The 16,975-nt window shown below is 46.5% G+C and overlaps 2 protein-coding genes across 4 annotated transcripts in view; one reads left to right on the top strand and one right to left on the bottom strand.

Moving 5' to 3' along the window:
• Positions 1–5,379, bottom strand: part of LOC139811161 (netrin receptor UNC5B) — a 156,104-nt gene extending 150,725 nt beyond the window's left edge. Inside the window, exon 1 of the mRNA XM_071775278.1 lies at positions 5,294–5,379. The gene's annotated coding sequence lies outside the window, so the exon portion shown is untranslated. The remainder of the gene's footprint in view (positions 1–5,293) is intronic.
• Positions 1–16,975, top strand: part of LOC139811162 (netrin receptor UNC5C) — a 33,410-nt gene that overhangs the window by 7,182 nt on the left and 9,253 nt on the right. Inside the window, exons 2-6 of one of the 3 annotated variants that reach the window (XM_071775281.1) lie at positions 2,843–3,082; positions 13,090–13,500; positions 14,992–15,273; positions 15,784–15,951; positions 16,632–16,664. In XM_071775281.1, coding sequence (XP_071631382.1) covers positions 3,001–3,082; positions 13,090–13,500; positions 14,992–15,273; positions 15,784–15,951; positions 16,632–16,664 — 976 coding nt within the window. In that variant the 5' untranslated portion in view covers positions 2,843–3,000. Of the gene's footprint in view, positions 1–2,842; positions 3,083–13,086; positions 13,501–14,991; positions 15,274–15,783; positions 15,952–16,631; positions 16,665–16,975 lie in introns of all 3 variants that reach the window. The other 2 variants (XM_071775279.1, XM_071775282.1) reach the window with 2 other exon arrangements.

Below are 16,975 nucleotides of genomic sequence, written 5' to 3'. Positions count from 1 at the left end.
TACATCCTTGAGGAATGTTCGCGCGGTTTTCGCGGATTAGTTTCACACGTTCGTGATATGTATACGATGTTCTGCAGGAACTGCGTTAACCCTTAAAGGCTACATCTTAAGTCTCAACCATTTAAAACTTTAAAAATTGATGCTTTTTTGTACAATTTAATATTAATTATTGACAATTTTTCTAATTCTATTACATTCTTCAGTCTTTTCTACCCCTATTTCATATATAATTATTTAAGATTTAGTTGATTAGACGCAGTTTTACACGCGATCAAAAGTCCATATGCGAGATCCATATAAGGACCATATAGTCTTTAAGAGTTAAATTCGACGCGTTCTGCGGAATGTAAACAGAATAAATAGAAGTAAGAAAAATGCAGAAAGCAAAATCCGCGTGAAGCGTACTCTAATACCTTAGTACTGAACAAAAAAATTCGTTCATTAAATTACCGACTATTAAGACGTTGGAATTTATATCCAGCGGACGTTTCCCTAATCCGGCAAGATAATCCTCGTTTATCGCCAGCAAATATTAGACTGGAGTGTCTAACTAAATATAAAATTTATAACCGCGTCTACCCTACCCGACCCATCTTTTTCCCACAAGCATACGGTATCATTCACCTCCATCAAACATTTCTCAAAGGTGTGACCGTATAATAAATTCGTACAATTCCTGACCCTTCCGAATCGAGAAAGATGAATCGCGTCAAGAACCAGTAGCTGAATCCTTTTGGCTAGGTCCAGTCCGGTCGCTCTACCTGTTGTCATACGATACTCGAGATGCATCGCGAAGACTAAAAGACCGCTCTCGTATCGTGCTCTCGTCTTCGACTTGTTAGGAAAAAGAGTATCATCTTCGCTCGCTTTAGTCGTGACGCCGACAATGCGCCCACATTGCGCCACAAGACGCGTTACGGTTCACCTAAATAAATACAACGAAAGGAAGAAAGGGAACGATAGTCGGCTTTTCTGGCTGGTTTTTTCCGACCAAATGGAGTCCGGGGACAAGCGGATTCGTGTCAATTGCAGTGTGAAATGCCATGTGGCCGTCGCGCGTGCAATGCACGGTCCCCGTCGAGTGTTTTAAACCTTTTGAATGGATAATACCGTGCGCGTTTATAAATTGAGTTCTCGTCCCGCAGGATTAGGACGAGCCCGAGATGGGAAATTTGTGTAGGGTACCGCGATACCGTGGCCACATAATGCGCGTATTGCGTAGACCTTCGCTGGATTATTCCGCGTCATGAATCTTCGAGAGCATTTTCGACCTGATGTATACTCTCGTGTACACGGTTCGCGGCGATGTTGCGCCAGCGGCTTCATCGATTTTCGAGAACCTATTCTGTTGACGGAAAACACGAAAACGATAAGCAGATTGAATCTCGCATGAATAAAAAATAAGATATTTGTTTGCGCAAAAATTCTTTATAAAAACCATAAATCTCCCAGCATGAAAAAGTTACAGTACTGAAATAATATACGGAGATCGCATGCCACGCACATATTAAAAATAATATTACATAACCTTAACTTAATTATTTCATAAAATATCGCTGCGAATGACAATTAAATTTTGTTATCGCGGATTGCAAAGCTTGGTAACGTGAGCACGGAACTTGAAAAGACTGCTTTGTACTTTTCTTTTTCCGCAACGTACTAAATTTCACCACCATTCTACTTTTATTCCATTGCGTTTGCTCACGAGAAAGCTGCTGTACAACAGCACTTACAGATGTAATCGACAACATCTAGCGAAAGACCTTGACGAACGACATTGATAAACGATCCCTTAGTCGCGTTTCAACTAACCGACTTGGCGGGATCGTGTAACAACTTGGTACTAACAAGCTTTGCATATACGCACGCTAAGCGTGTTCGCGATCATACGTTTCTGCGCGAATTTCGTTGCATGATATGCACATATCGCGTGAATTTTAAGCATCTCGCTGGAAAGTTTAAAGTATCGATCGATAAGCGAAAATAACTCTCGCGTAATACCGCGTTGTTATTTAAATAGAAACATAGGTTTACACGTGCAATGAAATACGTTGCTAAAACTTCATCGCTAATACAACGTGTTTCTCCGGTATTTAAAAGTAAACTCTGAATCCCGTTACGCGCAAAGTCGGCTCGAGGCACTAACGCCTCAAAGTTCCGTGAAATGTTGAATCCAGCGGAATATATTGATATAATCCCGAGAAGGAACCGTATTTCTCCAGTAGACGAATCGCGTTTAATAATTAATTCCGACGGTTATCGACCGGAATCCTCCTTCCCCCCCCCCGAAGAAACAGCAGTTTCGCGTTCGAGGGAGCCATCGAACCACGGGGGAAAATTACGCTCTCCCTATCCCTGCGCCTTGGCTTTCCTTACGTTCCTTTCACGACGGTAGCAACGACTGAAAATGAAGGCGCCGCGAAGGAAATTTCGCGTGCGGGAAAGTGTCTGCCGCCGCTGGAATATTTAAATGGCAAGGGCTGCCAGCTATGTCGTAAGTGGCACTCTCGACTTTCCTAACCGTCTTTTACGCTTTCCGGTAGAAACACAACGCCGCGGCGGCGACCTGACCGACGTTAAACCCGTTTCACCTCGATACTTCTTTACCCCGGTTGCGTGCGAGAGAGAATTTCTATTTTGAAGAGTAGCCTTCCATACAGCGTACGTATAGCAACGAAATAGGTTGCTTTATCGTATTTCTCGAAATATCCGCTAAACGTAGCAGATATTTCATTTATTATACTTTATCCGTGTCTGCGAAGGATTACTTTCTAGATTATTTTAACTAAAACAAGATGATAACAATGTTGTAATCAAGCGTTCTTCTCCGTTTATGTTACAGGTGCGGGCTCGTATCAAGCCGACGAGTGGCCAGTGTCGTGTCGAGTGACGTCGAGTGACGGTATTTAAGTGTGACTCCGATCCGATCTTCTTTACCTCCTTTACACCACGTGCGAGAGATGAACGAATGATTGGACCGCGGTGATCCGGTGATACGCGATGAGGCCGAAATCTTGCTCGCTGTTCCTGTTATTTTGCGTCATCCTACCCGGAGTGGTGCGTCCCTTCACGTCCGGCGAAGGTAAATAAAAATTTCCGCGCCGCGCCGGGAGTAAAAGCTCCGGCTCCGTCGCCGCGGCGTCGTAAAGCTTCGGGCGGCAAGGCCGCGCCCGAGACAATCGAGGAAGAGAGAATCTCATGGAAGATCGTTAAGTTCGCCATTTAACTCGTGCCGAGCCCATAATGACCTCTCATCCCTCGTGGATTCGAAGAGCCGAGCCGCGCGGGCCTGAGTACTCTCACTCGAGGTACTCGCGCCAAACGCGACGCGCGAGTACCACTTTACGCGCGAATTCTTCTGCGGGCACCCGTTTTGCGCGAGAGAAATTACTGTTATGTTGTAAATTATATTATATCGTTACGTCGTTGATGGAACGATCGCTGATCGCATTAATTTGCCCGAGGTTCTTACTCGCTTTCAGCACTTGTCGACACGTTTCACGCATGGTTCTCTCGTTTCGCGGCCGATATATAGCTACGTCTTATACCGTGTTTTTAATAAAATCCACACAAACGGTGACAAGCTACTTGAAAATATCATCCAGTTGATGCTCTGGACCACGATGCTCGAGATGAGACGTAATATACCGTGACTCGAATATTTCGCTAACGATCGCGGACGAGAAACCAAAACATACTTTTTACCAAGGCATACTTTTTACGAGCTGCAGGAAGGGAGGTCGAGTATTGTAGTTATACGAGCGAACGTGTTACAGACATACGCAAGAGTATCCGCCGCGAGAAAGAGACCGAGAGACTGCTAATTATACGGCGAGGCAGCCTGACTGATTAGTCGTCGGTATAACTGGCCGGTTACATTACACCAGCCCGCTTTCGATGATGGATTACGCTCCCCCGGAGCTACTTTTAAGCGACCTCCTGGACTACGTGGAAATTCCCGCCCGCGCCGCGCCGTTCTTTCTTCAATCTTCTGCTCCCTCGGAGGGACACCGCGGCTAACTAATTAGCGCCGCTGACGTATCATCGTCATCGTCGTTCACGTTAACGACGGATTGTATCTACCGCGACGACGCGGATACTCCGGTCGTCTCCGTGCGCCCAATGCGCGCGAGCGTTAACGTAAAAAGGGCGCGCGACAATCAATCTCTGTTAACTCGGGACAAAAGTATCGTCCGCGACGTCGTCGTCCTAAAACAAACGCGAGCCAGAGTGATCCATCTTCCATATTCTTCCGTCGACACATCTTTTTCACACATTGTCCAAATTCCGCTCTCCCGCAAAGTAATCACAGCGTCGCTTATCTTCGCGAGCGTTTTGTTGGGCTCGTGTAGCATGTAACTGTTTTCGCGATAATCGGGCAGTCTCGAAAAACGGATGTGTATGATTTGACGCTAGGGCGAAACGAGGATACAATTATGACTTGCTAACCATCTTCCTTTAAGATCTAACTATATAATCTTGGCGCACACATACACACACGCGCAACTTGCGAACCTTATTATCCCGTATGAAACGCGCGTAGCCCACGCGCGCGCACACATCGAGACGGGAACAAACGGCGCCGGCTTGAAAACATTCGTTTTCCATTCCCCTAGGTACGTGCTGTACAATAGAAATCGCGGCATAGCGCGCATACACGGCATACGCATACACACGCTGTCTCCTCCTTTACTCATTTTTCTTGCGGTGCACGGGGCAGATAAATAATTCCCATTCTGGCGCGCATCCTCGTGATGGAAGCTACACGGCGAAGCGGCGCGCGGCGCGGCGTCTCGTCGTATTCTTCGCACGGTCACCGATGCAAGAAATCATATCTCATGTACGTCAGTACACGTGCTCGCAAAGTGTGCTTTCCATTTCTCACGCATGTCTGCCGGATAAGTAACAATTATCTTCAACAAGCACGTTTTCACGAGACAATGCGGATATAGTAACGCGGTTGAAATCGTTACAAACCATGTTTCCTCGCGTGAAGGCTAACGTATACATTTTATCCGTCGCACCAAAAGGCTTTATTGCAGGTTACGTTACTTAAATGAGATATAACGAAGCGCTATATTGGTCTAGAATACCCCGGCGTAATGACACAGGCGCGACTGCTGCACCTTTCAAGCATATGAAAAAAGATTGCGATCTATTCACCAAGTCATCGCGTGTAACTCGGAGATAATTGCCGCTCTCATTATTATCATCGTTACGCGGGAAACAAGCCATAATGGCAATATACTTAGCCGCGTCGGGCGGCTGATAAATAACAATTATGGCCTCTGACCTCGTAATAATTCCAGCGAGAGTTACACGCTCTCGTGGCGCCTATCACCGCTGTCGAATGCGCTCCGCAGCGATCGGTCACTCTACACAGCTCTACCTCAACTAAGAATCCACGTCGTCGACGACGTCGTAGTCGTCATCGTCGTCAGGCGGAAAGTGGCGCATACAAACGGCGCCTATTCCCGCTCACTCGCAGGCCGGCCATTCTCCTATACGGTGTAACTTGCCGGGCGAGAGCGCGACGTATTATATGCACGCACGCACGCACACTCGTGCACCCATGTGAATAATTACCCCGACGATTTATCGCGACGTGATATCGCGTCATAATTTCGCTGTCTTGACTGGCCTGGCGCTGCCGTCGCGCTGCGCCGCGGCGAGAAAAATATTAGCCGCGTTAATAATTAACGGTACGCCTGCAGGAGGAGGTCCTGCTCCAGCGACTCCGCGTTCTCACGTTTTGGTCACCGCCAAACACGGTAGCGGTGACCGGCTCTACACACACCACCGCGCGCCAGTTTCCACCGCCTCGCGCGCGGTGGTGACGTTCAATTTTTCAACCGCGCTCGTTATCTCGCGACTGACGCCGCCCGAATTTCACGTCGGGAAGGTATTCAGCTCGCGCGAGACAGAGCGGGATCTTTTTTACGACGCATTTCACCGGACGGACACCACACCACCTTCTCGCGCAAATCCTGCCCGCAAGCCCGGGCAACTCGGTCTCTCTCGCCCGTGAGAGCGAAGCTCTCCTCGTGTCCCGCTCTCACTCTCTCTCCGTGTGCGAGTATTAAATTTATGAAACCGATAGCGTCGCGCGTGCCTCGGCCGAAAATTTATGTTCCGCGACGCAGGATTATGCGGAGAAATTGATCGTTAATTCGTGCGCGCTCGGAGTTGCCTCGTGATTTATACCGGAGCTTAATAAGTACGATGCGCGTAAGCGTGAAGGGGAACCTTGCTCATACAGCTGCGATGAGAATGCAACGAACGGCAGAATTGATTCCTGTGATCGACGTTTTTATGACCCCCAATAAGGATGATCTCGGCGAGTTTCGCCGGATTGTAACGGATCGAGATATCTTTCGAAAAAGAATTGTCCCATCGTGCGCCTCGAAATGAGCTTCCTTAATCGCGCGCGGTACAGTCAATTACGCGAACCGTGACGAATCGGCTGTGTACCAGCAACAGCAACGGAGACGGCGTTTCTAATCATACCTCACGAGATGATCACGCTATAAATCGCCGGGCGTTATATCATCGCTTTCACGATCAGATTCGTTATCCTCGATCACAGCGCGGCGCTTACACGTCGGGAGAGGATAATAGAAGCCCCGCGAATGCTGCACCGCGGAGGCTCGAAAGGATCCGCTACTCACGCCGCGCCGGCCGACCGGCCGCAACCATCATCCTCCCCTGCTTTGATAAGTATCATAAGTAAATCGCGATTACCGTTCGCGATATAACTCGGCGATCAGGAACGTAGCTCTGCGGTCGCACAAGGTGGAAGCCGAGATCTGGTCTCGCGAAATCGCCACGGGCAAAAATGCAAAAGCTGCGCGCTCGCTGGATCGTGCAATTACCCGGTTGGTTCCACCAGGCTGTCTCGTCTCGCGGCCAGTCTCGGAAAGAGCGTTTCTTACCGATGAGGCAGGGGAGAGAGAAGGAGAGAGAGAGGAAAAAAAGGAACGGCGATTGGGAATGAGGACGCGGAAGGGGGGAGAGAGTCTTTTTAATATCTCGCAGTCTCTCATCGGTACCGCGGCCGCCGACCAGGGAGTCGCGCGTTCCTCTCGGCTGCGACGAAAGGTCAGGTCAGCTTTAATTATCGTAAATCAAACGAGCGGGCCGCCGCACCGTGCCGGCCAAGGAGGCCCGGAGTTGCGCAAGCACAATTATTGTTGAAATCGGGGAGAATATCGGCGAACAGAGGGGACCGAGCGGTACCCCGCGAATATGCGAGGGAACGGCGATCGTGAAATATCGGCCGATCGGTTTATGTTCTTTCAAGTCGTGATTTCGCGCGATGAAGTTCTGGTTTCTTTTTGTGAGATTATAGCGCACGATTCTTGATTATCTTCAATTAATTATAAAGTTGTAATACAAATGATGTAAAAAGATCTGAGAGGCAAGAGCCGAAGAGAAATGTAAGAGTTTCGAAACTTATCTTCGTTGGTTTAATATCGCAACTCTTGCCTTTATTTATAAGCGAAGTGGTAAAATGTAAAGGTAGATTTTCTTGTTTAATAAACTCGTGTGTCATTACAGTTGTAGTTCACACTGTGCAAAATAAAAATCCTTAGCGATATCAGATCCAATTTATGAGACTCATCTTATCTCGGCCCTTTATGCTTCATCGCGCTTTTATTTCGGACAAAACGGAACGGTTCACTTGAATGCAATTTCGTTGCGGAATTGTAGATCGTTACGGGACGCGCGTTCGATATATAACTTTAGTGATGAGTCTGATAATGTTACGCCGTGAGCGCGAATTTTCATTCAACCTTAATGGCCTGGAACTACAAAAGAATATACGCGCGAGAAAGTATCGAAGAATTATATCGGCATGACGTATGCGATTCGACCTCTCGCTGTTATCAATACACTCTCCAAGAGGCCACCGCGGGGGGTAACACGCGAACAGTCGTATCTGATTCTGTTATTCGCTTAATTACGCGCCTTAACGTATAGCGGTGCCGCAATCGAGTCGTGTAATACGCATCATCACCCTCCATTTTCCACTCTTTGCGCCACTCTCGCCCTCGCTGCTCATGCATTTTCGAGCTCTTTAATTCATTTAGCCGCCGTCGACGCACACGCCGCCATGCGTACGTTACGCTTCGGGCTATATTCGATTACTCTCTCACAAAAAATTGTATCCCCCCGACCTTCCAACATTTCGTGAACTTTTTGCGAAAATTTTGGAAAAAGAAGATTCGAGTGAAATTAAATCGAGGGTAAATCAACTCGAATTCGAGCAAACGCGCGTAAAGTTCGAGCTTGAAGCAAGGACTTGAACGCCTGTTCCGCCAAATCCTATCAGCAACATGTGCCACTTTCACACACGTGCAAAGTGATACGCGCGATAAGCAATCTCTCTCTAACCGGGATTAAGATGTATCGGCCAATCCGGATCAGTCGGAATACTTTAAATCCGTCCCACACGGTGTCATCTCGTCGACGATCTCGTCGCCGGAGCGAAGTATCAGAATCACGATCTCCATCAACTTCTCTTTTAGGTCGTATAGCAGATCTCCATCTGCGTTGGACCGTGTCCCACGCGCGCGCACGCGAGCTCTCGTGCGATACCGATCGATAAAAGAATCGCACCGAGACCCTGCTCGTCGCCGTGTCTCTCGTTAGTCTGAATGACGGTTCAACAAAGTCTCGACGAGCGCGGAACTTGACTCACATTATTTAGGCACCCGGAGGTCGTGATCTGTGAACGGCCTGGAATACAATAGTGACCCCGACCTGGCTAGGCGCCGTCCTCTATTGTCACGTGACGACATACATAGAGCACATCCGCAACATGTTCGAACCGGAAACGGGCTCTTCGCCCGTACGCGAACGATAGATCGCGTGGAAAATTCAATACGTTAATTCAATACGACTTTCGGATCTTATTGTCAGCTCACGCTCTCTCGAAAGCCATTCAAAATATTTGCTCTACATCTGGGTCGTATACCGCGACGCGACTTCGGGCTAATCCGATTTTAGAAACTGTCACCCCGAAGGGATCCCGTCTTCTCGCACCTTTCGCATCGTTCCTAAGGAGAGTGAGACACTTGATTCGATGGGATTTTATTGAAAGACCTTCAAACGTTATGTTCGCGTGTCGATTCGAATTTCGCTGTTCTCTTATTCGTATCATTATTCGACAGTTCCGCGCGCGCACGAAATTCAGGGAAGGAAGGTACAATCCGTTGGGTCAATGTTGCCGCGGCCACGAAACGACGGCGGCGGCGGCGACGACAGTGGTGGTGGTGGTAGTCAGTGGTAGGTGCTCGATTCGCCGGCTAAAATAACAAGGCACGTGACGTGAGAAACAAGGAACAAGGAACCCCTTGTATCTTCCTTAATCCGTCTCTCTTCGTTTCGTATGCGGCATCTCTCGTTGCTGCTTGTCCATACACTCCCGTGTATATACCGTACCTCGCGCGCTCACTTCTGCGAACGTAGCGTCGACCGAGCAAGGATCTCTCGACGGTGCTCTCTCGGTGCTGCTCAGTGCTGCTGTTGCAGGTACCTTTTGTTAATTAAGAGGCGTCATGTGTGGTCTCTCACCCCGGTGTGAGCGGACGTACCGTGAAACCGTACATGAATGCACAGTGGCTCGTGTCTCTGTCTCGTCTCCCGACGCGATACGTGGTCAACCCGCATAGTAGCCACGTGGGGTTCGAGGATGCGAATGCACATCGTGTTCGCATTGCACATGTGTACGTATACGTAGTCCGGTCGTTGTCTGCCTGCCTGCCTGCCTGCCTGCCTGCCTGCCTGCTAGGCGTATCTAACGGAGACACGACTAACTAGCTCGTCCGCCGTGGCTAACGAGGAAAAGAGAGGGGGGGAGGCCTCACATGCTGGCTGGCGCCGCGACCAGGTGATTCGGCGACGATATGAGACCGGATACAACGTTTCCATCCGGGCACTATCGCCCCATTCGATCGACGCCGAATTATCGGAAACCGATGACAATTCTCCGATCGACGGGCCGACACGATTGCACGCGCGTGTCGCGTGACGTCTCCCCGATTAGGCTCTTCTCGCCCCGATTGTCGCAAACACATTTTTTTTCTTTTTTTTTTTTCAATAGTACCGTTATTAATCGATGGATCGAAGCAAATGTGGCTTTCGGAACTGACTGCGGAACCAATTCAAAATATGTATGTACGCGTCATAATCCGGCGAGTCGCATACGTTGCCCGACTACGAGCGTGTAAAATGAATAATGATCGTGACGCTCTCTCCGTTCTCTCTCTCGCGGTCATCGAATATTCATTATGCCCAAGATTCCACGCGGCCGCTCGGAATAATTATCTAGAACCGATGGCGGAACTTTTTTCCATCACTGACTCGGCATTACGGTGTGTCGCGTGACCTGGCTCAATTAAGTCGTCTCTGTTTCGTGCTTGCATTCCCTCTCTTCACGTTCTTGTTTTCGGCGTTTAAAAATCTTGTAGCTGGGTAGCCGGCCGAAAGCCGCTACAACGTAAAAGAACTAACCGTGTCGCTGAAAACTATTAAAAATACATACGAGTCGACTCTGACCAACGACGACGGCGCAACGCCGTATTCGATTTGGCGCCGAAAGAGACAGAGATCGAATCGCTCAGCGCGTTCCTATCGATAATCCGATCTGCTCGAATTATCGGGAACCAATGAAAATCCCATTCCAGCTCGTTCCACTTCCGCGCATCGCGTGACGTCGCTCGATTAAATCCACGTCTTGTTATCGCGTGCACTCTTTTCCTTTGTATATATATCCAATACGCTGGAAAGGCCACTATCGGCGCGCCACTAGTCCGCCGTGCAAATAGATCGTGGCTACAAATTATACAGCGTCCGCGTCCAATTCGCAAGACGAGCTCGGCCATAAACGCGCTCGAGGCAACTGCAATTAGGAGAGAGAAATCCCCTCGCGCGGAATATAGAACCGACAATTCCAATTGGAGTCTGATAGTTATTCCGCATCGATATATTAAACGCCAAACCTTTGGCTTGTATGCGACGTTACGTTACGTTAATAAACAAGATGTATGACAGGCAATACGACGACTCGCGTGATACTTCCATACATTCACCCTACGTGCAATACCGCGTGTGCCGTGCCGTACAATAAAATCCCGGACGAATGCATACGCATGTTCGGAACGGTTAACGAACTGGCCGCATGCGCCCAAACGGCTAACGAGAATTCATATGGATGAATTCGCCATCAGGAGAAACCGGGTAGAATGATTTCGATGGGTCCTATCGGCCATTCGATCTGCTCGAATTATCGGAAACCGATGAAAATCCTATTTTACTTGCGTCTCGTACAAGTGCGTCGCGCGTTACCGAATTCCGGTTCTGACTCCGCCGGCGCCGTCGCCGCCGCCCGCGCCGCGCCGTTGTGTTCCATTCAACCCTTGGCAATTGCCAACTCCATTGTAACAACGTCGTAATCCCTCCCCCTTCCCCTTCCTCAAGGACAGTGTCATATATTTTTTTAACGCGTTTATTTGATTTTGTTATCTCGGCGATATTCGTTTTGAACATTTACGAACAAACGTTAGGACGAATCAACCAATGTTATTGTCAAAACTCAGAAAAGACGGTTACCAATTGTGCATCACTAATCAAGACTACTATTTATGATTAAACGGTGATGCACTGTGCGAAAATAAGTTGCAGTTATCACAATTTCACTATACTTTTTAGTTATTTTTATAATTATTTTAACAATGCGAATTATAGTTGACTCAATTCTACATTATTGTTATATACATGGTTTTATACACTGTAACCTGTAATTTACGTATAAGTAAGTACTATAATAATCGTACTATAAATATGATGAAAATGACCATAATTGAAAAATTTATGCATATAAAGTTATTTTTGCTAATATTATAGCAATAATAACTATACAAATAAGAACCTCAACCATAATTATTTTACTATACAATTATAGTCGCAAATACCAAGCACCTTTCTCTCAGTGTGCACAATTGGCAACTGCCTTCTCTGAGTTTTGACGATAATATTAGTTACTTTATTCATAACGCTATTCTCGTGCATCTTATCGTGCTGAAGCGATCGATCGTAAGGCGATACACACATCTGCATTGATCCCATGATACATCGCGTGCATTCATCTCGTATCGCCGTTACAATCCGGCAACTCCGACACAGACAATATGCGAGTGCGTTTCGTGTCCCGTTAGTGTTAACGCGCGCCGCTTGATTTCTTCATCCTTATATTTATGTCGCGGCGGCAGTATCGATACGCTCGATATCGGAATTTACGTTGACAAATCAAGCACTATGTGCAAAAAATGGAATGCAGATGGAGTTTATTACTGCGGCGCATTTTTTTAAGCTTCTCCACACAGACTGCAAAAGACAGAGAGAGACAGACGACGATATAGGGTGGCGCGTTTATCGCGATAGAAATTGTGGCCCCCAGCCAAATGTCGCACGGGGATAAAGGTCTAACCACTCGTTGGCGGAAAATACATCGGACTTGTGCACCGGTGCGCCGCGTAAATCCGAAAATTCATTACTGCAGTGCGCGCACCGCGATTGTTCGTAGCCGGCGTTCGTTCGCCTGTAGTCGGCCTGCGCGAAGCGGCCGCTGCATTAATGGCCCGGGCGTCAGGATTTACAGGAGGGACACCATTGTTGACAGGCAAATATAAAATTTTCACGACTCCGATAGAACGCACCGCATGAATAACGATCATCATCGAATTAATAACTGGTAACCGTGAGTTACGGTCACGGCGTATTTGGAGTGTAGACCAGTAGACGGCTGACTCTGCCGCGTCGCCAGATTTTCGCTGATTACGAGGCATTATGACGGCAATAATACTGCGGTCGATCCGATTTATTACCTAGCAATAGGCACCATTACGTGTCACGCTTAACTGCTTTCCACGAAATTCATTTGCACCCTATATAAGAACAAATCGTTGTTACTTCTGTCTTCGATATAATAATGGATATACTTATAGTATTATTACGCGCGATTATAAAGGGCTATAAAAAAACAAACAACAATTTCTAAAAAGTTGAATTATCCCTTTTTGCCAGAAGGTGAAGATGCTGCGGAAGAGGAGGACTCTTATCTCTTGGAAGACGACGACGTGCCTTCGGCTACGATAGCCAGCGATACCGAACTCATTTCCGAAGGCGGCGGTCATTTACCAGTTTTCCTCACGGAGCCCGTAAACTCCTTCGTCGTGAAGAACAAGCCCGCCGTTCTACGTTGCAAGGCCGCTCACGCGCTGCAGATCTATTTCCGTTGTAATAACGTGAGGGCGGAGGATTCGCAGCAGCAGGATTTCGTGGATCCCCACACGGGAACGAGGATCGTCGACTGCGAGCTCAATGTTACGAGGGATCACATCGAGGAGTACTTCGGCAAGGATAAATTCAAATGCGAGTGCGTCGCCTGGTCTGGATCGGGACAGATTAGAAGCCAGCCGGCAACCATCGACGTCGCCTGTGAGTATACAAATAAGATCATATTAGCATACAATATCGTCTATAGTGCGATTCTAAAAGTATTAGCTTACCGGTAAAATTTTTAAACTGACAACCGCAATGACGAATTATTAATGTTAGATTACACTCTTGTTTTTTAGTCAGAAACGGTTCTTATTCTCGGTGTAGGTGAGGTATATTATGAATCAGAAAGGATTGAAATAAACGTCGCGAGAATTCTGGGGACAGCCGACTTTTCGTCTCACTTTGCCTTTGTTCTCTCTTAATTATCTTGATTCTCCTGCCAGCGAACTCGTTATTTAATTCTGTCCCTTAATTGACGACAACGCAATGAGCGCCGAGTTTCCAAGAGAATCAATTTAAAGGCAGAACCACTTGGCCAATTTCAGAGTTGCATAACTCAAAAGCTAGACATAAAAATGTGTTTGGGGAGATAGAAGAACCCACCACGTATAGATCGCTGAGTAAGCTTAGATAGAAAGACACGGCGTAATATAAAAACAAGAGTGACAATATCAAATATTAAAAATATTATAATTTTTCCAAATTTCATAATGCGCCTAAATTTTAACCCTAGCCCGTATAGGTTTTTTTTGGCACCTTTACGCCGCATAGATGGGTCGTTTTTGTCTTGACGTTTTTTTTTTAAGTGTTAAAGTGTTACAAAAAATCTGAAAAAATTTATGGAGGTAATTCAAACCTTCAATTTGAAGTATCAATCATAAAATTATAAGCAATTTAATTTTTTCACATATTTTTTATTTAAGAAATGGAGCAACTACAACTACAACTGGTAAAATCACGTTTTACTAAAAAAATCATAACTTTAAGACAAATAAAGATATCGAAATGAATAAAAAAGGAAATTGAAGGGGAAAAACGTACCTTTCATAAAAAAATATTGCATGCAATTATTTTTAAATGAAGTGCTTAAGTGTTCGCCGCAAACCTTGTTTTTTCAAGAATTACGTGTCTCCTGTGACGGCTGGAGGGGGTCTGGCGCCTTGAAACTCGGTAGGCGGGTTCTCGGGGAGCATAACTTTTTTTACGGATGCGCAGTGGCGCCATCTCTACGCGTTTGCACCTATACGGGTGAAGGGTTAATTTTCATTCATTTCATTTCAATGGCGCAACAGTCCGAGTTGGACCTATAGGCCTCCCCCAAAGCCCCAAAGTCATGTGCTTGTGGTATATACGCACGCAGGTTGTACACAAGCACATGGGACCTACAGTTTAACGTCGAATCCGAACGGCAAGGTAGAGGGGGTTTCGTGGCAAGGGATACTCCTGACGGGCTGCCATTCCGTCGAGGAGGAAAGACAAGCGATGCAATTTATTTATTTTTGGTTCTACCAGGACTGGATTCGAACCTGAGATCTTTGGTTTAGCAGGCCAGTGCGCTGTCTGCTACGCCACGCTCGCTCTCAAACTTTAATTTTAGCCTATTATTATTCTTTTATTAAAGCGAGAATGTATAATTATTCCTTTCAGATCTGAAAAAACAATTCGAATCGCCACCGTACTCCGTGTCCGTCGAAGCAGGTCAGAGTACCGAACTTAGGTGCCTGCCTCCGGTAGGAGTACCACCGCCTAGAGTTTACTGGTTAAGAAATAATATTCCTGTGGACACCGAGTCGGACACACTTCTGGTGTCCAGCGAGGGTCATCTTCTTATTGGTCAAGCGAAACTTAGCCATCAGGCGAACTACACCTGCGTTGCCGAAAATATCGCGGCGAAACGACTGAGCGACGCAGTTAGCTTAACAGTATACGGTAAGCTCACGATCAACAAAGATTCCCTTTTTATACATTATATATAAATAACCTTCGCTGTATGTATTATATATTTCTCAGCGTTACAACAATAAGGTCTAAAAGTTTTCGACTCCATATAAAAAAAAGGTGATAAAATAAAATTTTTATTTTTATTTTTTCCAAAAATATAATCAATTATACATTTTATTATTTATTTAAATACATTTTTTTAGAACGATGAATTAATTTTCCTATATCACTACAAAATATTTTCAATTTTTTTTCTCCTAAAATAATTTAATACTGCAGAAATCACTTTATTATTACCGATAATTTTTTTCCATGCGAATCAGACTTCAGTTTCGAAAATTATTTTTTATTTTTAAAATTGAAAACTGAAAAATAAAAAAAGGTTGTTTTATTTTATCACTTTTCTGATTTACCTTTCCTTGAGCAGAAAACAGAAGACTTTACTATATCTGTTTCTCCCTTTATATTAAAAAAAAAACTTTTACTGATTTCGATTAGTTAACGGTGGCTGGTCTTCCTGGTCGTCCTGGTCGGAATGTCACTCGCGATGCGCGAAAGGCGGTCAGAAGAGGACGAGAACGTGCACGAATCCAGCGCCCATGAACGGCGGCCAGCCATGCCTCGGCCCCTCTCAGCAAAAGATGGACTGCAACTCGGGCTGCTCCGGTGAGTCCCCTTGAATTCATTATCCGCGCGCGCGCGTGCGCGAGCGTAAGATTTTCGAGGAAGAAACTCTTCTCTCTACTGAGGAATCTTCTTGTCTACCTTCGTGTATCTCTTTGTTATGTCCTAACTTACTACGACGACGTCGCTCAAAGTACTTAACTTGTAAGCAAGCGAAAATAGTGTCTTCCTCTTTCCTCTCTCGGTTAGTGTCGGTCAAACGATAGACAAGTAGGATTTTGCCATCGCGCAAGACGATATTACTGATGCCGAAGAGAGAAGACTCTTCGGTTGATTTACGATCTGATCCCCCCTCTGTCGTCTCTGCGTCCTCTTTCCCCGTCGAGCATATCTATTGCACGTGCCACACAGTCTCTTCGGAATATACCGTCAAGTCTTTTAAATCGTATTCACCTTTCAAAACGTTTGCGACATCTTAAAGGCACCTGTGGCTATCCCCGTAAAGAATATGCAGACTGCATGCAAATGACCGAGGCTCACGGGGATAATGCCCGAGGAAAGTCGGCGTCCGCTTTATATCGGCGGTTTAAGACATTGATCGATCCGATATTCTTTCGTCGTTTCCACGCGAGAGACACGTTAAACGCTCGCACTCGACGTTGGTCAATGCACTCACCACGCACTTTTTTTATTCCCTTTAACGCTCGCTCGCTTTGGAGTAGCCGGGGCTTTGGAAGAATTCACTAACACCCTGGGTAAGTCCTTCACATGTGCATGAATCATGTCCCTCATGCCCGGAACGAAAATTAAACCGCGACACATACGACCGGACTGCCGCGACCGCGTGTAAGGGCGTTTTAATAAAACGTAGTAAACCGCCGGCAAGTGCGCCGCCGCGCTATTTATTCGATGGCGCTTAAGTGCCAATAAAGTAGCCGGTTTGGAATGAGGGATTAGCGATTGTAAACGGGTTTGGCGCGTCTTTAGTTGGTCACCTTCCTGATTTCTCTTTTTTTTTCTTTTTCGCTTCACGCGTGCTGATTTTAAAGAAAAGCTTGTCGATACG

The sequence above is a fragment of the Temnothorax longispinosus genome, chromosome 4, assembly GCF_030848805.1.
Source record: "Temnothorax longispinosus isolate EJ_2023e chromosome 4, Tlon_JGU_v1, whole genome shotgun sequence".
Classification (NCBI taxonomy): Eukaryota; Metazoa; Arthropoda; class Insecta; order Hymenoptera; family Formicidae; genus Temnothorax; species Temnothorax longispinosus.
This window is presented reverse-complemented; position numbering and strand designations above follow the sequence as displayed.